Source organism: Pistacia vera, unplaced genomic scaffold (genome assembly GCF_008641045.1).
Source record: "Pistacia vera cultivar Batoury unplaced genomic scaffold, PisVer_v2 Contig11, whole genome shotgun sequence".
NCBI lineage: Eukaryota > Viridiplantae > Streptophyta > Magnoliopsida > Sapindales > Anacardiaceae > Pistacia > Pistacia vera.
The window spans coordinates 117,476-138,840 of NW_022195137.1; the positions used below are offsets into that span (position 1 = coordinate 117,476).

The 21,365-nt window shown below is 34.4% G+C and overlaps 1 protein-coding gene across 1 annotated transcript; it reads left to right on the forward strand.

The window, feature by feature from the left end:
- LOC116138252 (L-type lectin-domain containing receptor kinase S.4-like) lies at nucleotides 1-20,455 on the forward strand. Its single transcript, XM_031423968.1, has 11 exons — nucleotides 1-89; nucleotides 205-283; nucleotides 470-616; nucleotides 911-981; nucleotides 7,989-8,746; nucleotides 9,313-9,407; nucleotides 9,531-9,728; nucleotides 9,822-10,032; nucleotides 19,732-19,856; nucleotides 19,952-20,039; nucleotides 20,325-20,455. Exons 1-11 carry the CDS (start codon nucleotides 1-3, stop codon nucleotides 20,453-20,455), a joined length of 1,992 nt encoding a protein of 663 aa, XP_031279828.1.
- Nucleotides 20,456-21,365: the final 910 nt, after the last annotated feature.

Genomic DNA, 21,365 nt, shown 5'->3' on the forward strand with positions numbered 1-21,365 from the left:
ATGAACCCCAAAATATCTGATTTTGGTATGATAAAAGTGTTTATCACAACTCACGCTGAAGCAAATACAAATAGAGTTGGAGGCACATGGTGAGTAAACTATAAATTTAAGAACTTCTCTTTGAATGTTTGTGGAAATTAAAGTTTGTTGCTCCAATGAACTTGATTATTCATTTTTTTTAATTTTTTTTTACATAATAACTAGTTCTACTTTACGAATGAAATCTAGTGGTTATATGGCTTCTGAATACGCTATAGGTGGTATCTTCTCTGAGAAATCTGATGTATTCAGTTTTTGAGTTTTAATTTTGGAGATCATAAGTGGTAGGAGGTCCAACAACAACATCTTTTATGATGGTCAACCTCGTTGCATATGGAAGTTCATAATGTAGTATTGTTGCTATTTTTATTTGTTAAAATTACTAACATCTGTTTATCTCAATGTTTAATATTCAATGGTTTTGACACAGGCATGGCAGTTGTGGAAAGAAGGTGTAGCCATAGAACTAATGAATCCAACACTACATGATTCATATTGTGAAGAGCAAGTTTTGAAATGCATTAACTTGGCTTTGCTTTGTGTTGAGCACAATCTAATTGACAGGCCTAATTTTTTGGTTGTTATTTCTTTGTTATTAGCACGTGAAGGTGTAAAATTACCAGCGCCAAAACAACCTGCATTTTCCATTGAAAGAAAGATTATCGTAGGCAGTGCGAGTGGAATAAATAGGGCAAAGAATACAATAAATAACTTAACTATATCTGAGATGGATCCACGATGAAGGCTTGGTCAAGTACATTTTTTCTTACATAAATACTTGTATATATCCTACAATAATAATGTTTGATAACATATATTTTCGGGGTATGAAATTGTGGCCCTATTTGCTAATTTAATTGTTGTCTTGCAGGCACTGAAGGGCGAAGCAGGCATAATATTGATATGGGACGTTGCAGAAGTAATTACTGCCAATGGAAGAAAGTGAAATAAATGAGTTTACCAACCTGTTGATGTGTCAAGACAAGTCAGCTCCAACTGGTGATGACTCAAGGACTAATGGAGCAGACATGATAGCTTATAGTATGAGGTTCTATTGACAGGAGAATAGGGAGTGACTCGGGTAATTAGTTTTCCTAAGTTGTGTAAATCCGACTTCTTTTCTTTTTATATTCCTTAGTAAGGAGAATATCAGTAATAAGAGGGATTCATTCTCTTTCAATTTTTTTCTGATTAAATATTGCATTTATTTGTGAAGCTGATAGGAATGCACTTCCAAATTGATAAGAATTGGATTAGACAGTGGGTCTTTGATAAGAATTGGATTAGGACCAACTTCCAAATTGATAGAAATTAGACTAGGCAGTGAGCTTTTGATAGGAATTGGGTTGGACAGTAATCCTTTTGTGGGCTTGGGTATAAATTTCTTTAGAAAATCGGCTTGCCAAGGGAGGCGCATAACTCCTTATAAACCACGTACCCACCCCTTTTCCCTCTCAAGATGGGATCCTAAGATTCTCATACGCTTTGAGACCCAACTTCCACGTTGCACCACTTTGGACAACTTCACTCTGGGGGGCCTACTTTGGGCCACTTACAACCTTTCTCTCTTGGCCTAGTCTCCCAGGCTACCCTTTCGGCCTTTCCCAAGTGGCCCCATGTTGGCCCACTCTGGTGGCCAACTCTGGGCAACTTATGACATTTCTCTCTTGGCCTACTCTCCCAGGTCACCTCTTCAGAAACATGGGCTTGAGCAAGGCCACTTATGACATTTCTCTCTTGGCCTACTCTCCCAAGTCACCTCTTCTGAAACATGGGCTTGAGCAAGGTTTAGCTATGATTCTCAGGTAGCCTTTTCCCAGGCTGCCCCTTCTAGAACATGGGTTAGGGTTTGACTTTGATATCTTTTGATAGGAACTCACTCTCAAATTGATAGAATTGGATTAATAGTGGCCTTTTGTGGACTTAGATATAACTCTCTTTAGAAAATCGGTTTGTCAAGAGAGAGCGTCCAACTCCTTATAAACCACATACCCACCCTTTTCCCCTCTCAAGGTGGGATCCTAAGAGAAGCTTTCCAACTCATAATAATGAAAACCATTCTTATACAGTTATGAAATAGTTGGAATTTCCATGAGGATGTTTACACATTTTAAGAATTTTTTCCTTCAAATCTAATAAATAGAACACTATTTCTATCTATACCTGTTTTGGTATCTGAATGATTGAACTTCATTATCGATACAATTATATGTTTTAAGAAAACGTAATTTTTTTTAACTTACAAAGTATATAATCCCAAGTTTACATTTCAGGAAGTCACTAAACACGCGTAACAGTCATTTCTGCTTCTAATCATTTTATAACTTCATGAAAATTCATTCGAATTCTCTCAAACTTAGATTCTGTGAATTTTCTCTGCTGTATTAGCTTTCATTTCTTCTCTTGGATCAAAAGTCTTCAAATAGAAATGGAGGCACACACGTACGGTAAGTAAAGCATAGAGTTAAGAACTCTAACTCTTTATCTTCTAGTAGAGAGGCAGTTAATTAGATGCTAAGCAATGAGTTATTATGAAAATACAGAAGGAAAGGAGTAACACCTTGACCTAGCAATCAGTCTACACCTGGCATCCAATCAGCTCAATCAGAGAACAACACCAAGCCATAGCAATAGATGATCACATTGCAATGTAGAAGCAAATCTGTTACATGAGCTGTACAAGGACAACTCACCTAAAACATAAAAGAATCCTTGATGTTCCTTGTAGGAAGTTTGGTGGAAATTTACCTCATCTCTTTTGTAAAAACAGTGTATATATTAATTCCTAAGATATATGAAAAAGTTAAAGTTCTGAGTGCTAATGTTCTGGGTTTTTACTCTCAATTTTCTGTTCATGAACTCTGCATATTTTCTTTTGATAACCAAAGTATAAAAACTAACTTGTTATCAGAGCAGGTTCGAATCAAAATAGCATAATATAGCACTAATGCAAATGCTTCATCAGCATCATCTCAAAACAATTTTTCCTCACCTTCATTTAATTTCACAGTTCCAATAAAATTAGAACTTTACAATTTCAAAACCCGGAAAACTCAAGTCATACCTCCAACCAAAGCTAATGATCTGGAGTGCCTGATTGATGGAACAAGGCTTATGCTAAATCCATTTATTACACAAAATCGAAGAACATAAAATGTTATTAGAGTTCAAAATCCAGAATATGAAATCTGGAAAAAAGGGGACCAAACCTTACTCGGATGGTTGCTGTCATCTATTTCTGATACTATTCTGAGGAAGATATCCAAGTGCAACTACTTTTATGAGGTTTGGCTTGCCTTGGAAAACTTCTCTGCATCTCAGTCTCAATCCAGAGTTTTACACCTCAAAATGCAATTGTAAAACACAAGGGCAACTGAACATTACAGACTACTTCAATAAAATGAAAGACTATGGTGATGAAGATCTTGTCTTACAAATTCTATAAGGATTAGGTATTGAGTATGAAACTGTTGTGGCCATCAATCTCCCTAGGAAGAACACCTTCACTCCAAGAAGCTTACACCCTTCTCCTGAACCATGAAGCTAGACTTGAAAGAATGCATGCCAATGCAGCTCTTGAGATGCAAGCTAACTAGTCCGTAAAATTACCTACACCAAAAACAATCCCAACAAAAGCTGAGGTCTGAAATTACCAGTGCCAAAACAGCCTACATTTTCCATTGAAAGAAAGATTGTTGTAGACAATGCGAGTGGAATTAACAGGGCAGAGAATACAATAAATAACTTAACTATATCTGTAATGGATCCGCGATAACGACACGAAAGAAAGATTGGAAATCCTTTTGCATGATTCTGACTTTACCGTCCTGCTAATATGTCACTTATGAGGCAGCTATGACACACCTCACAGTCCTACTTGGAATTAAGCTGTAGCTGCACTCTTCACACAACTAGCAGAGCATGAATTCAGGAAATATTTCTCCTAATCGGTGGCTTTCTAGTATGTAGATACTTGAAGCAGAGAAGTTCCAACTGGACTTAATGAGTGAAGTAAAAAGATTCATTTAAAAGTATGTAGTGTTTCATCCATCCTGGACGCTACAAATAGTTTCTCATCTGAAAACAAATTAGGAGAAAGTGGTAAACACAAAAATATTGGTTTTACATTGATCATTTAATTATCGAAAGTTCTATGAGATTATACACCATTGGGTAGCTCATGTAGTAGGACAAGTACTGGGATGTGTGATTAAGGCGTACAGTTTCAGGTTTAAATCTCCCTCGCCTCCAAGATTTAAGTAAGTGATCATGGTGGCAGAATGTTTTGCTAGTCACCTACTCTGAGATTGAACTAATATATCTATTTTTCATAAGTTTTTTATTTCTTAATTCATATTTTATATTACACATGCTTAAGATTAAAAATTAGTTACTTAGATGCAATAAAAAACAATACAACAAATAATATTATCATAACCAATTTTAAATAATAAATAAAAAAATAGTATAAACAACATAAATCTAGAAGTTATTGGAATTAACAGGGGCAGTGAATTGAAATCTTCTCAAATATCTTACTAAACTGGGGAGAGTCTGATTTAATATTAAATTTTAGGGATGGGCGCCGGGAAGGAAACAAAACTATCATCAACTGGGCTCCTATTGGTATAAAGGACCCGCTCACCCCTAGTGGTGACTCCCATCCCCGGCCCGGCCCGCCTAGGTCAACGGGGTCAACCGAAGGGTCAACGGGGTCTTTGCAGGTTACAGGTATTACAGATTTGGGTTTCAACTTTTCCACAGGCCTGGCCTTAAACGCAACTGGGCTCCTATTGGAAATCCAAGAATTTATGGGTGGACTCATTTTGAATAAATAATACTCTTTAAATTTATTTCCAATTATATAATATATTTAAATTTCATATACTGTCATCATCTTACATGCCACAAACTATTCATTATATAGTATAATAAATAGTCACCCTATGTATTTTAGTATTGTTTTTAAAATAATATTATCTCTTTTTATTTTTTTTGAAAAAATCTCTTTTTGTTATTATTGTTTTTTTTTTTAAATGTAACGTCATATAAATTAACATTTAGTCAATTACTTAATTAATAATAATCACCAATTTTAAATTTACAGAATCTTTACAAGATGAAGAACAAAGTTTTTGAGTATATATAAGAATCCTCCATTTATTTATTACATTGGTCTTTTATTGTTGATTATTGTATAACTTATGGTTTAATCTCTCTTTTTTTGCTTTCATATGTATTATGTCATAATAATTTGTGGATGATTCAAGTGTTTTAAATTTTATAGCTATACTACTTTAAAATTAATCTTTTTTTAGGTATGTATTAATTAAACATATCATAACTCATGTATAGTATTCATATGATAGTTTATTATTCTTAACACGACTTGGAAAAAATTAATGAATTAACTTACTTATGATTATATATATAAGACAAGTTGTAACCAAACTTTGTCGAAGAGTTAGTATACAAAATGAAAATCCCTTTGTATCATTTTTATTTATAAATTTATTTGTAAAGAGTAATTTTGTCTTATGAGTAAATTTATGGCAAGGAAACAATACATAATGAGTGTTAGAGGTGGTATCTAATAAATTCTTAATAGCTATGAAAATAATGTCATTCAATGCACTTAACATTTTTCTAATCAGTAAAGATATCGAGAGAAATTAATCTACAAAATATAAAAAATTAGTGTTTAAAATATGATTTATGGATGACATCAAAAATATATAACTTCTACCATTAGATTAAGATAGATTATCAGTCTTAATTAAATTTGTATTAAATATTTAACTTAATATTCTAAATGGACCTTTAATTACTTTATTTCGTATTTATGTAGAGCTATTTTATCTTTTATACAAGAATTAATGGAAATTCAATATCGAAATATTTTTTTTGGCACAGTGAACTTAAATTGTGATTTTTAAAAATTAGAACTATGATTTTAAACAATTAAGAAAGGGTAAAATTTGTGGTAAATCATTATTACTTGGATTACATATATCAATTATCCTTATACATAAGAATATATTTTAAGTAATGGGCCAGGGCGAGGCCTACCTCTATCCCCAAGGCAGAAGAATTTTCGTGACCCGACCCTGTCACGATCCCTAATAGTTTCCGGGAATTCTCGCACCGTTCACGCAGGTCCCCTACCAAGTGGGCTAAACGCCCGTATCTAATATTAATGTAAAAAACATAAATTAGATAAAATATATGTAGCACCCCAACAACTTTAACCTTCTAATTTAAGATAATTAAGTCAAGGTACTAGTCTCTCAATAGTATAAGATAATGATTTTAAGATAGTTTATTGGAAAAAAAAAATTATTGAAACTAGGAAAGTGGAAGTTAGAAATTTTTTTTTTGATGGGGTTCAATTACTAATCCATCTTTTATGAAATTAACAAATTTGTAGTAGTCGCTGATTTTTTTTAATCGGAAATTATATTAAATAACCTCTTGTTGGGTGTCAATTGAAAAATAACTTGTTCTTAAAAGTGTCTCAAAAAATAACCCTCCTATATATTCTAAAAAAAAAAAAAAATTGCATTTCATATAAAACCCAAAGAATCCTAAAACAAAACAAACTCTCTCATCTTTTCGTCAGTGAAGTTTCATTACATTGATGAAAGCCAGGGTCATGTAAAATGTGTATTTTAAGGTTCATTTTGTGGTTGGATTGTGTTTGAAGAAGTTTGGGTTTGAATAATGCTAAAAAGGTGTAGAAAATGGGAGGAGTTGGTGAAGGTTAAGGGTTGGATGCATGAGCTGGAGAACTTCATTGAAAATAATGCACGAAAACGATGGCAAAAATGCCACGCATGAAGTATTTGTTTAATTCAGCGACTGAAATGACCATTTTACTAATATAGTTATCACTTTTATATTCAAATATAAAATATGACAATCACTGAACATTGCTCAATTTTTTCTCTATGTCAATTGTCTTATTTATTTAATATGTAAAAGTATTGATTATGTGCATAAATTTAATAAATATGTCACACGTTAGGGGGTGATTGATTAAAAATGGTATAAAAATATATAAAAAAAAAAATCATGAAGTATTTGATAGAGCTCCTTAATTTGACCTTAGTTAATTCCAAGTCAAGTAAACGATAACAAACATCTATATTTATGTTAAAGATTTTTTTTTTTTTTACCATGAATAAAGCATTTATTAATACCAGTAATTTGGACATCCCCGTATTATGGGGCCGTAGTAGAGCTATTGATGGTGTCACTAATACGTATAATGATCAACGATCGACTGAGTTAAATATTATAACCTGTAAACATTACCGGAAGTTTCGTCTCAGGTTACATTCAATCACACACATTATTTTAAAGTGATTGAAATCGCAACATTTTTTGAAAAAAAATATTCCCTATGCTGCATGCCCCACACTGCCTGATACTGCAATTCGCAACCAAATCAAAACGCAAATTATGAGTGTCTTTTATGTTTTCCGATAGTCATATAGACTAGCATGTGAAATTGTGATTAAAAACATAGGATGTCTATTTCTCTGTATGTTTCTTCCACCCTTTCCTCGTTAAAAGAAACGATGACTATTATCCCACAGCTCCCTTAAGTTTTCAGTTTAAATCACTCACACCCCAAAGGATATGAAAAGTTATCCGCCAACTAATAACAATAAGGAAAGGTACTGGATAATTCTTTAAATTTGGAAGAAAGTGACTTAAACTAAAACCTCAAGTAAGCAAGGTGTGGGATAATAGTCCCAAAAACAAGTACTCATAAAATACTTTTCACAAATACTCTTTAAATACTTATACAGTTTTTTATTCATGCACCCCGGTTCTTTTCGCTTTTGCCCTTATCATGGCCAGTTTTCTCATATATTTCTCTGCTATCCTCATTATCTCCATTCCAGTATCATCCCAACTCAATGACAATGAACTCTTTTTTCCAGGGTCAAAGATTTGTGCACCAACATAAGCTTACATCGAGATGCAGAAATAGAGAAAAATGGCATTCTTCGCTTAACAAACGACAGGGATCTTGTACAAGGTCAAGCCTTCTATAGCTTGAAAATCCAGTTCAAGAACTCGACCAACGGAGAAGTCTCTTCTTTCTCTTCCTCATTTGGTCTAGGTATCGTCCCTCGGTGTCCAGAACTTGGTGGCCATGGCATCACCTTCACCATCTCACCATCTAAAGAGCTCAAAGTTCTTCCAACTGCGTATCTACGCCTCTTTAATAAAAGCAATGAGGGAATCGCTTCAAATCATTTATTTGCTGTTGAGTTTGATACAGTTCAGACTCCTGATTTTAACTACATCGACGGCAACCATGTTGGCATCGATATCAACAGCTTGATCTCTAGAGCGTCTTCTGCTGCAGCCTACTTCGATGACAGTTCAACCAAACAAAACTTGAATCTCACGAGTGGAAAACCAATCCTGGCTTGGATCGATTACGATGCATCTGAAAATTTGTTAAATGTCACCATCTCTCCACATTCTTTCAAACCAAGATTGCCCCTCTTGTCTTTTAACGTCAATCTTTCACCAATCTTTCATGAGTTCATGTATATTGGCTTCTCTTCTGCAACAGGACTGCTTTCTAGTTCTCAATATATTTTAGGCTGGAGTTTTAAAATCAATGGACAAGCTGGAGCTCTTGATCCCTCTTCCCTTCCTTCAATTCCGGACAAGAACGAGCAGACAGGTTTGACGATTTGCCTTTGATATATATACCAAACAAAAATTTTATTTCGAGAAATATATCTTTTACTGTGTTTTATTCATCAGACTCTACCTCTTGTTTAGTGTTTTTAGTCAAAATTATATTTCTTCGGTTTAGCATGGACTATTATTAATATTTCAAACAAAACTTTTTTGTGAGAATTATTATTATTATTATTTATTTTTATAATATTATTATTTTGTAAACCGGATATTCGTCTGTTGAATTGGAGGGTTATATCCTCATGAATTCCAGTGTTATTCAATTTTAACATTTAGCGTATACTTGTATTTTGACTATAATTAAATCCAAGCTAGGTTTTATTTAGGAGTTTCCAGGATTAAAGATTATTATTATAGACCTTTAAGGATATTATTCAATTTCATATATAATTTCGTACTATAAGTCCTCTTGGGATTATTAAACCTCTTAAAATTCTTAAAAAATAATTACGAATTATAATAAACCCTCTGATAAGATATTTAAAACTTTCTAAAATAGCAAATTAATATTTTTATATGAGTAAATGATTTCACTATTGGGTGCAGAAGTTTGTGAGCATAAGACAGCGAAATGGGGCAGGATTTCAGTTTTAAAAGCTATTGTGGCCATAGTGGCTGGATTAATCGTTATACTCATCTTGGTGGGTATTTTTTTCTTCATTATATGGAGAAGAATTCGACTAGAAGGTAATATATACAACAAATTAACCTTATATAGAATGAAAAGCAATAACTATTTTATTAATTTGATTGAATGCCAATAGCTGATCAACCTTTTTCATGTCAATCTCCAAACAGAGAAGTTTCTATTTGACTTAATGAGTGAAGCAAAGGAGCTTGAGATTGATGGCAAGAAAGGCTTCAATTTGAAAGTATATAGAGCATCATCCATTATGTCTGCTACAAATAACTTCTCATTTGAAACTAAACTTGGAAAGGCTGGTTTTGGTCCTGTTTACAAGGTATATTTGGAAGAGCTAGAACCGTGGAAATTATTGCTTTCACAAAAGGCTTATGTCTAACATATCAAGCAATGACTATTTATTATTGTTCAGGGTTTGTTGCCTGACGGGCAAGAGGTAGCAATAAAGAGGCTATCAGAAAGATCCAAACACGGACTTGTGGGGTTTAAGAATGAGCTTATAATAGTAGCTAAATTACAACACACCAATCTGGTGCGGCTCTTGGGTTTCTGCATTCAAGGGGAAGAGAAAATATTGGTCTATGAATACATGCCAAATAATAGCTTGGACACATATATTTTTGGTATATATGCATATTTCTTTAACTATCTATGCTTGGTTTCTTCACATTATTGAAAATTCTGCTTGATTATTATATTACACATTCCTTAAACATTTCTTTTTTCATTATAATAGATGAATCTAAAAGGAAGTTGTTTGATTGGAACAAATATTTTAACATCATTGAAGAAATAGCTCAAGGACTACTTTGTTTTACAAAAGTATTCAAGACTGAGAATAATACATAGAGACTTGAAAGCCAACAATATATTACCTAACAAAAATATAAATCCCAAGATATGTGACTTTGGTATGGCAAAAGTGTAAAACATTTCTATTCCAACATTCATATAAAAGTTCATAATATAATCAATTATAAACATGTTAAATACTCATTGAATATTGCGGAAGTAATTTACAAACCTCTAGCCATAGCAATTATTGTTTTAGTCTTCTTGCTTCTGTCACTTCAGAATATAGAGTATTTCACTGACTGCAATTTTTCAGAGCGATGGTCTTGTGCATCAAATGAATTAATTACATCAAATAGGGACCTATAAAATCTCCTTTATAAATGCAGTTGTCTTTCCATCAAAGACAACTGCCCAAGAGACACAATTGCCCATTAACTTTATATTAAAAGTGTAGGACCAATCTAATTAAAGAATTATGATATAATTAAAATTCTAACATTCTCCCACTTGGACTTTTATTATATAATCCACAACATAGGAGTTGTATATTCTGTGTGTTTAATCAGAAAAATAAAAATTACATGAATCATAGCAGTAAGTCATTTTTAAACAAGTATTACTTTCCATGTATTACTATGCAATTTTTCTCTTTCTAAATAAACACTTAAATGTGGAATATTGCTTTATGAACAAACCTCAAATGTTTGTTCCAGGTCCTCCAAAATATTTGTTTGTCTCCAACCAAAATGTATACAACTTAAAAGAGAAAACAAACTAAATTATAAAGTTTCAGAGAATAAAAGTATTACCTCTCATAGTGACAAAGCGGGACATAGTCCCATTTGAACTACATGATCCTTGAACGTCTTTGGTGGCATGCCTTTTGTTAGAGGATCAACAATCATCTGCTCGGTATGTATGTGTTCAATGAGCACTTCTTTCGCTTTAATGTGCTCCCTTACTGCTAAGTACTTAACCTCGATGTGTTTACTTTGACTTCCACTCTTATTATTCTTAACAAAGAATACAGCAGCTGAATTGTCACAATACAACCTTATTGGCCTAGCGATAGACTCAACAACTCCAAGCTCTGGAAAAGAAACTTCTCAACCAAATACCTTGTGTAGTGGCCTCAAAACAGGAAAGAAACTCAGCTTCCATGGTAGAAGTGGCAACCAAAGATTGGTTGGCACTTCTCGAAGATATAGCACCTCCGACAAGCATAAAAACATATCCGAGTGTTGATTTCCAAGAATCAACACAACCAGCGAAGTTTAAGTCTGAATATCCGATGACTTCTAAAATGTTGGACCGTCTATAAGTAAGCATGAAATCTTTAGTTCCTTGAAGATACCTCATGACCTTTTTTGCAGCTCTCCAATGATGCAAACCTGGATTACTTTGATATCTTCCTAACATGCCAACTGCAAAAGCAATGTCAAGTCTAGTACAGACTTGAGCATACATTAGACTTCCAACAGCTGAAGCATAAGGAATAGTTTTCATTTGTTCCTTTTCAATCTCAAGAGTAGGACATTGGTTCAGATTGAACCTGTCACCCTTAACAATGGGTGCAACACTAGGTAAACAATCCTTCATCCTAAATCTCTCAAGAATTTTATTAAAATAAGCTTTCTGAGATAGTCCCAAAACATGTTGAGACCCATCCCTATGAATATTAATGCCAATGACATAAGACGCCTCACCTATAGGCTATATCCTTCATACTAAAATGTTGAGAGAGAAATATTGTTTCACCTCATGTAGCAAACCCAAATCATTGGTTGCAAGTAGAATATCATCTACATATAACACAAGAAAGATGATTTTACTCCCACTAACCCTGTGGTATATACACCGATCCATGACATTCTCTAGAAAACCAAATGAATGAGATAACAGTGTGAAATCTTGAATACCACTGTCGGGAAGCTTGTTTAGGTCCATAAATGGACTTCTTAAGCTTGCAAAACAAATGCTCACCATCACTTGAAATGAACTCATCAGGTTGTTTCATATAAACCTCTTCCTCCAAATCTCCATTGAGGAAAGATGTTTTCACATCCATTTGATGTAAATCTAAATCGAAATGGGCAACTAATGCCATTATGATGCAAAAGGAATCCTTTTTAGAAACTGGAGAAAATGTTTCTTTAGAATCTATCCCTTCCTTTTGGGTGAACTGTCATGCCCCTTCCCGAGTATCCGTATCCCACCGGATCCGGGCACTCCAGGAGACTCAAGATCCCGAAAGGAAGGTGAATACTCTTAAAAAAAAACATTCATAAAAACAATTTCGTCTATAGACGAAAGTGAAAAGTAGTGCATTTGCATGTTTAAGGTTTAGAAAGTGGAAATACACAAATAATTATTCTAAAAACAGGAACTGAAATCCAGTTACAAAAGAAACATAGTATCAAAGTCCACTAAAGTTTGTAAAAGATGCAAATCATCATGCGTCAAGGCCAACCTAAAGCGTAGAGTATGCTCCACATGAACCCGATCTACGATCCTGGGGGAGGAAACATAAAACAGTGAGCTGGGAAGCCCAGTGAGCGGATAATATAATTTATACGAAAATAATTTTAACTTTGAAAACATGTATGAATAATTGTATGCCACACAACACTAGTGCACTTACATGATAAGGCAAATACGTCAACAACAGTATATATTATTATTCTCGGATGCCATGAAATCGCACACCACTATCATATAAAATAAATCAATTATCACCACCTTACTAGCACTTAGGGGCCAGATCTACTATCTGAACCAGTCCCTAACTCAGACATAACCTACACCACCCCATTCTACCCTCGGGGTGGCACCATCCGCAGTCTACCCTCGGGATGGTACGAACATCTTGGATAACCATGCTCAACCCACATCTCACCTTGGGGTGTCTGATATGGTATCAAATATAATCTCACCCACAGTCTACCCTCAGGGCGTCCAAAATCCCACACCGGCCAATAACCGCCTGGTGTAATCCCGCCTGGAGCTCGTTAGGCGTCCGTCTTGTTCTAGTAGGATATACCAATGGTTCGGTGGACGGACCATCTCAATGCGCGCATGAGTAATATCAAATCTAGCTGATGTCTAGAGGGGACGGTTACGGTTTCCAATCTGGGAGTCAAACATAATAATAACATGCATATATGACATACATTCAAAAATCACATCCAGGGGTGAAATTGAAAATTTCCAAACATGTTTTAAAACTGACAGTTTAACCCAGATTAAAAATTACTTCCACATCACACGATCTTAGCATATACCGATACAATCATAAGCAAATATCACTTTTAAAAGTCAAAACTCATATAACACGTTATCATGATAATCAAACCAGGAGCAATAATAATAATAATTCATATAGGATAAATCATGCCACTATGAGATTTCATGGAATATAGGTAAAATGCAAGTTTTTAAAGCATGCTTTCAAAACTGACAAAAAGCACCCCATTTGCCCTTTTTACCGAGAAGATTATTTACCACATCACACACTCAACCCATATACAATTCAACAAATTCTCAACTCCCAACAGTAGCATTTTATTCATATAGCTGACTATATACATATAACCAATAAACAAAAAGGTAAAAAAATTATAGTAATATCTCATTTAAATATACATATAACCATTTACATTTAACAGCCAAATTACCTTAATTTTCCAGCATGTTAAGACACCATTCAATCAATTATCTCAAAGGCATTCCAGCCGAGAGCATGCAAGTGGATTTACCTAGCCAACTTTTTAAAACAAAGTACAATCCAAGCACCTCTTAAAATGTTGCCCAACCAAATTACATGAGTTGAAATACCCAGCCAACGTCACATTTTTGTCAATCAACCGAATGCAAATAGATGCAGTTAGCAAGCAAAATACACTCCATTTTAAACCTCAAATTAAACAACCAAACATTCATCCAAAAGCATGGAGAGGAAAGCAAGTTCACAAGCTTCAATTTTAGCTCAACACTCATCAAAAAGCAATGGCCAACTATATTTACAAACAAACATAAATCTGATTTTAAGGAAAACTTTCATTTGATCCACACACACAAAAAATTTAGCTCAACCCGAAAAGCCCAGCTGCCTCAAAGATCTTGCCTTTCTCCTCCACCTAACAACCCGAAGCACCCAAGAATTTAGAGAAAAAGAAATGCACAAACTGTATGAATGGTGAATGTATGCACTCTAAAATCACTGCATGTTACCCAATGAAAAAACTTGTGAGATCTCCTCCTTCCTCACTTAGCCGACACTCACTCTCTCTCTCTCTTTCACTCTTCTTTCCCTTCTCTTTGGCGTTTTTTTTTTTTTTTTTTTTTTTTTTCCGGCTATCTCTCTTTTTCCACTCCACCCTTCCTCATCTCAAAATTAATAAAATTTCACAACCATGGCAAAACAATGTGCCAAAACCGTGGGCTAATTCTCCTAAAGAAATTGCCTTTAATCCATCTTGCATTGCCAATTATGCATGCATCCCTTAGTCTTTGATTCTTACATCTTGCACCCCAAAATCCTTTAAATAAAGTTAGTTTTATCATGATCTCACCCCTGGAGAATTATGCATGTACCCTTGCATACACAATATTAAAAGGACCCCTCATCTAAACAAGTTGTTAAAAGATTTTCACACTTCCAATTTCGCACAAGTACTCTTGCAAAACTACCTAATAACCCACCATGCCTTATTTCTTACTAAAACATCTCTAAAAAGTTTCAATTCTTACATATTACCCCCTAGATTCACATAAATAAAATTAAGTAAAACCCACAAAGAAAATACGGAGTATTACATGAACCCCTGGGCAACAGGCCTAGCCTTGTATCTCTCAATGTTGCCTTATGAATTCCATTTGGTTTTAAATACCCATTTACAACGAATAGTTTTCTTTCCAGTAGGTAACTCAACAAGGTCACAAACTTTATTATTCGTTATAGAATTCATCTCGTCAATTATGACATTATACCACAACCCAGATTTACTACTGTCCATAGCTTGTAAAAACGTGTCTAGGTCATCATCAACACCTATGTCACAGTCAAACTCTTGCATATACACTTCATAATCAGTAGGAATTACTAATTTCTTTGTTCTAGTAGATCTCCTTAATGTTGTATCAACAGTTTTTTGTTGAGACTGTTGCACAATTGGTTGTTCCTCCTATAGCGGAGGTTGTTCAAAATGATCTTCTAAAACAATCTCATCGGAATGTGGACTTTGATTGAGTGGTTCCTCATTGTTCACCCTGTTTGGATGAACAACCAATCTTTTACTTGATGTAGGAGCATTATTTGAAACATCAATTTTCTCAAGGACTAAGTCTCTGATTTGATCACTCCCACTGACTACGTCATTTTCAAGAAATTTGGTATTTCTTGATTCAACAATTCTACTGGAATGGTTCGGACAATAAAACTTATATCCCTTGGATTTGTCCACATATCCAATAAAATATGCACTAATAGCCATAGGATCTAACTTCTGTTCTTATGGATTATAAACTCTAACTTCAATTGGGCAACCCCAAATGCGTAAATGACTTAAACTTGGTTTCCAACCTTTCCATAACTTGAATGCGTTTTGGGAACCGCCTTAATTAGAACTCGGTTTAATATATACGCTGCAGTTTTGAGAGCTTCAATCCATAAAGAATGAGGAAGTTTGGAGTTACTCAACATACTCCGTACCATATCCATTAATGTTCTATTTCTCTGTTTTGCTATACCATTCTGAGATGGTGCACAAGGCAAGGTGTATTGAGCCACAATACCTTGCTCTTGAAGAAATTTAGCAAATGGACCAAGTGCTTGTCCTGTACCAGTGTATCTACCATAATATTCACCACCTCTATCAAATCTCACAATCTTAATTTGTTTTCCACATTGTTTCTCTACTTCTGCTTTATATATTTTGAAAGCATCCAATGCTTCATCCTTGTGATAAAGCAAATAGAGATATAGATATATAGTGAGTGATCATCAATAAAGGTGATGAAATATTTTTGACCACTAGAGCTATGTCAGGGCAACAAATATCTGTGTGTATGATTTCTAAAAGTTCAGAACTCTTCCTGGCACCCTTCTTGGATTTGTTAGTCTGCTTTCCCTTAATGTAGTCTACCCAAGCATCAAAGTTAGTAAAGTCAACAGTTTCAAGAACTCCAGCATTTACCAACCTTTTAATCCTATCAATAGAGATGTGTCCTAATCTCTTATGCCACAAAAAAGAAGAGTTTTCATACATAACAGTACGTTTAATATTAGTACTAGCATGAGAACTCATAAGACTATAAGGAACAGTATCACTTAAATGAATTTTAAACAAAACATCAACCAAAGTACCATTTCCAACGATAGATAAGTTCTTAATTAAATTAAAAGAACTACCATAAAAGTTGAAAGAGTATCCACGAGGTACAAGTTTAGAAACTGAAATTAAATTCCTAGAAAAACTAGGAATATAAAAGGTTCATTCTAAATCCGAAATATAATTAGTGCTTAAAATATGTCTAAATGTTCCAACTGCTTCAACACTTGAAGGCATCCTGTTTCCCGAATAGATGCTGCATTCACTTCCCAACGGTTTCCTTTGATCCAGAAAACCCTGTATGGTACTAGAAACATGAATTGTAGAACCAAAATCAATCCACCAATCATTATGTGAAACACAAATCATATTAGATTCATAACACACAAGAGATGTGAGGTTACCTTTCTTGTCAAGCCAGACCTTTTTTTTAGGACAATCCTTCTTCATGTGTCCCTTCTTTTTACAAAAGAAACACTTGATGTTGTCCTTATTTCCTTTGCTCGTAACCTCATGCAGCTTACCTTTTCCCTTCCACTTCTTATTTTTGTTTAAAGTGTACTTGACATTTCCTGTCACCAGATGTGTAGTTTCATTCACTTCCTGAAGCAGTCTGTCCTCCTCTTGAGCACACATGGTCAAAAGCTCATTGATTGACCATTTATTCTTTTGTGTGTTATAAGATATCTTGAAAGGAGTATAATGAGACGAGAGAGAGTTCAGGACATAATGCACCAGGAAATCGTCATTAATCACCATCTGAAGGGATCTCAATTGAGCAACGATGTCCCTCATTTTCATAATGTGCTCACGAACTCCTTTAATACCGGTGAGCTTCATGGATGTCAATCTACTCATTAGGGTGCTAATGCCTTGTCTGATGTTTCAAACTGAGCATGAATTGCATCCATCAGATCCTTGACATTTTCACACTCCGGTATCGACCCACAAATACTACTTGTAATGTGAGATTTGATAAACATCATGCTTAAATGGTTGGATCACTCCCACCGTTCATACAAAGCAATCTCAACTTGAGAACTAGTATCCATAGGTGTAGGTGGCTCTTCTTTACGAAGAGCATAGTCAAGATAAATGCACCCTAAATGAAGAAGGATGGCCTCCCTCCAGGATTTTTAGTTATCACCATTTACATAAGGAACCTTATCCTCAACCATCATCAACGTTTGATCAACTGTAGGTATATCAACAGACATGCTTACTAAATAAATTATGAGGCACAAACCATCAACAACGATTATAAGCTTACCAATGTAAAACAAATAATAAATCATAAATGAATCGACATATCATAAAATCTCCCTGTGGGTAAAGATACTACATATTATGATTCATTATCCTTTAATGATGAAACTAGAAATTATTAATATTTCATAATACCTGTGGGCTAATTAAGAAATAAGAATAATTTTTATTTCATCCCTAATTAATCATGAAAATATAACATTCCCTGTGGGTAAAATGATTATATTAATATGATTAACTACAAAACGATATTATTAACTTTAATATGTTCATAATTAATATTACTTAATGCATATATTATTATAACTTAGATGTTGTGGCTACTCTAAATTAATCAAATATATACGATCATAAAACATCAAATAATTATAACGTGAATTATTATAATACAATATAACATAAATCAATACAAGAATAACACATTATTTATGCATAACAAAGTAATACATGATATAAAAACCATCATACGCGCTGTCACCCACTCCCACGCGCCACTGTGACAAGACCACGAGTAGCCATGTGACTCCACACACCATCACGCGCTTCTAGAAGATAACACGTGATTGCACGCGCCTTAACGGCCCTGTCACGCGCCTAAACACATAACCCCACGCCCTTGATGCAAGCACACATGCCTTCCCGCGCTCACACGTGCCATAAGTCAGCACGGGTCAATTTGACCCGTTCAACCAGGTCAGGTTGACCTTTTACCTGGTTCGTTGACCCCGTTGACCTGCCTAACTCGTTGACCGGTTCATTGACCTGATCTAAGTCGTTGACCATGTTGACCGAATCAGGTTGACCCATCAGGTTTCTAGGCTGGTTTGACCGAGTCGTTTGACCCATTTTGGCCTTTAACTGGGTCGATTTGACCTGTTTACCCAACTGGACCGGTTCTTCTTGACCCGTTTTTCTGCAACTTTTGACTCATTTTATGCAGATTTTAACAGCCCAATTCCGACCATTTTTCCAGCATTTTAGAGGGGAAACTTGAATATGGACGTATAACCTATGTTGGTGACATACCAAATGACATTTTTGTCCCAAATCGGTGCTGTAAATGGCTACCAAAAAAACCCAAATGACAATTTTTAACCAAAACTTTAAACTAGCATAACTTTGCAACAATAACTCCGTTTTTGACAAATAATATATCATTGGAAAGCTTTTTCAACAAGGATTCCAATGACACCAAAATCAAAAAAGATTCTATTTATAACAAAAGTTATGCTTGATTTACATTATGGGTTTTAATTACAAAAAAGCCCAATTTTTTGCAATATTCTCCAAATTTGCAACAAACAATTTCATGCTAGGCAGAGATTCAAACACATGCTCTGATACCAAATGTAAAACATTTCTATTGCAACATTCATATAAAAGTTCATAATATAATCAATTATAAACATCTAAAATACTCATGGAATATTGCAGAAGTAATTTACAAACCTCTAGCCATAGCAATTGTTGATTTAGTCTTCTTGCTTCTGTCACTTCAGAATACAGAGTCTTCCACTAACTGCAATTTTTCAGAGCGATGGTTTTGGGAATCAAATGAATTAATTGCATCAAATGGGGACATATAAAATCTCCTTTATAAATGCAGTAGTCTTTCCATCAAAGACAACTACCCAAGAGACACAACCGCCCATTCACTTTATATTAAAAGTGTAGGACCAATCCAATTAAAGAATTCTAATATAATTAAAATTCTAACAAAAAGTGTTTACCACAACCCAATCTGAAGCAAATACGAACAAAGTTGTGGGCACACGATGAGTAAACCATAAATTTAAGAATCCTTTTTTAAATTTGTGTGGAAATTAAAGTTTGTTGCTCCAATGAACTTGATTATTCATTTTTTTTACATAATAACTGGTTGTACTTTACAAATGAAATCCAGTGGTTATATGGTGCCTAAATACGCTATAGGTGGCATCTTCTCTGAGAAATCTGATGTATTCAGTTTTGAAGTTTTAATTTTGGAGATTATAAGTGGTAGGAGGTCCAACAACAATATCTTTTATGATGGTCAACCTCTCAACCTCGTTGCATATGTAAGTTCATAACATAGTACTGCTACTATTTTTATTTGTTAAAATTACTAACCTCTGTTTATCTCAATGTTTAATATTTAATGGTTTTGGCACAGGCATGGCAGTTGTGGAAGGAAGGTGCAGCCATAGAACCAATGAATCCAACACTACATGATTCATATTGTGAAGACCAAGTTTTGAGATGTATTAACTTGGCCTTGCTTTGTGTTAAACACAATCCAAGGGACAGACCTATCATGTCAGTTGTTATTTCTATGTTAACAAGTGAAGGAGTAAAATTACCAGTTCCAAAACAACCTGCATTTTCCATTAAAAGATTGTCGTAGACAATGCGAGTAAAATAAATAGGGCAGAGACTACAATAAATAACTTAACTATATCTGTAATGGATCCATGATAAAGACATGAAAGAAAGATTGGAAATCCTTTTACATGATTCTGACTTTACCATCTTGCTAATATGTCTAGGGAAGTCAGCTTCACTTGGTGATGACACAGCCACTTATGAGGTAGCTATGACACATCTCACACAACTAGCAGAGCATGAATTCAGGAGATATTTTCCTAATCGGTGGCCTTCTAGTATCTCTTCCCACTAGTTTAAATTGGATCTTTTTTCTTTGTATTTACTGAGTAAGGTGAATTGTAGTAATAAAAGCTATCTTTTATTCTTCCTTTCTTGCCATTGTTTCAGTGTATTTCTAGTTCAAGTCTTGCATTTACTGGACTCTATGAACTTTCCCACTTATAATAATGAAAGATCTAATGGTAGATCTCATTCATATGTAGTTATGAATTTATTGAAATTTCCATGATGATGTATACACACATATTTAATACTTGTTTCGATACAATCTAATAAAAACACTGCTCCGATCGACCTTCTTCTAAGAAAGAGTAGTGTATAATTACTTCATTTGCCCAACAATAATGTAGTATTTTACTTACCATGTCATCTCATTACACTCAAAAAAGCTCAACCTAGACTTAAAAGATTATTTCTAGCACTGGCGAATCAAAGTTAAAGATAGCGGATGAGAGGAAAAAATGCCACGCATAAAGGCTACTCTGCTTTCATTAAGCTTGATGTTCAATGTAAGAGTACTATCTCGTTCAATGTTGTCATGTACCATCTTTTCTTATCAGATTCATTATCAATGGCTAACGAAAACAACAGTATCCACCAAACTCTTTTGATCATTTTCATGTTGCTACAACAACAGACACACTCAACCAAAGTGATATACTTGATAATTCTATTCCCTTGTTTCTAGAAAAAGGCAATTCACCTTACGATTTGATAGTCTTAATACCCCTAAAAGATCCACCATTTAGTGGTGTACTTGGGAATATTTGTACAACGACCCTTTCTAACTAACCTATCGAGACATGTCTATTGCCTATTGCAGATAATTCAGGTCAAGGCGGTAGGGACTTGGTATTAATAATGTTGGGATAGTGCCTTGAAATTTGAATCCCATATTGCTTAGGAATGGGAGTTGCAAGGGG

Bases quoted from the DNA above. Each gene is read 5' to 3' on its own strand.
- LOC116138252 (XM_031423968.1), top strand. From the start codon at position 1: ATGAACCCCAAAATATCTGATTTTGGTATGATAAAAGTGTTTATCACA. The intron at 90-204 runs GTGAGTAAACTA...CATAATAACTAG, and splicing joins AATAGAGTTGGAGGCACATG to TTCTACTTTACGAATGAAAT. The intron at 9,408-9,530 runs GTGGGTATTTTT...GAATGCCAATAG, and splicing joins TAATCGTTATACTCATCTTG to CTGATCAACCTTTTTCATGT.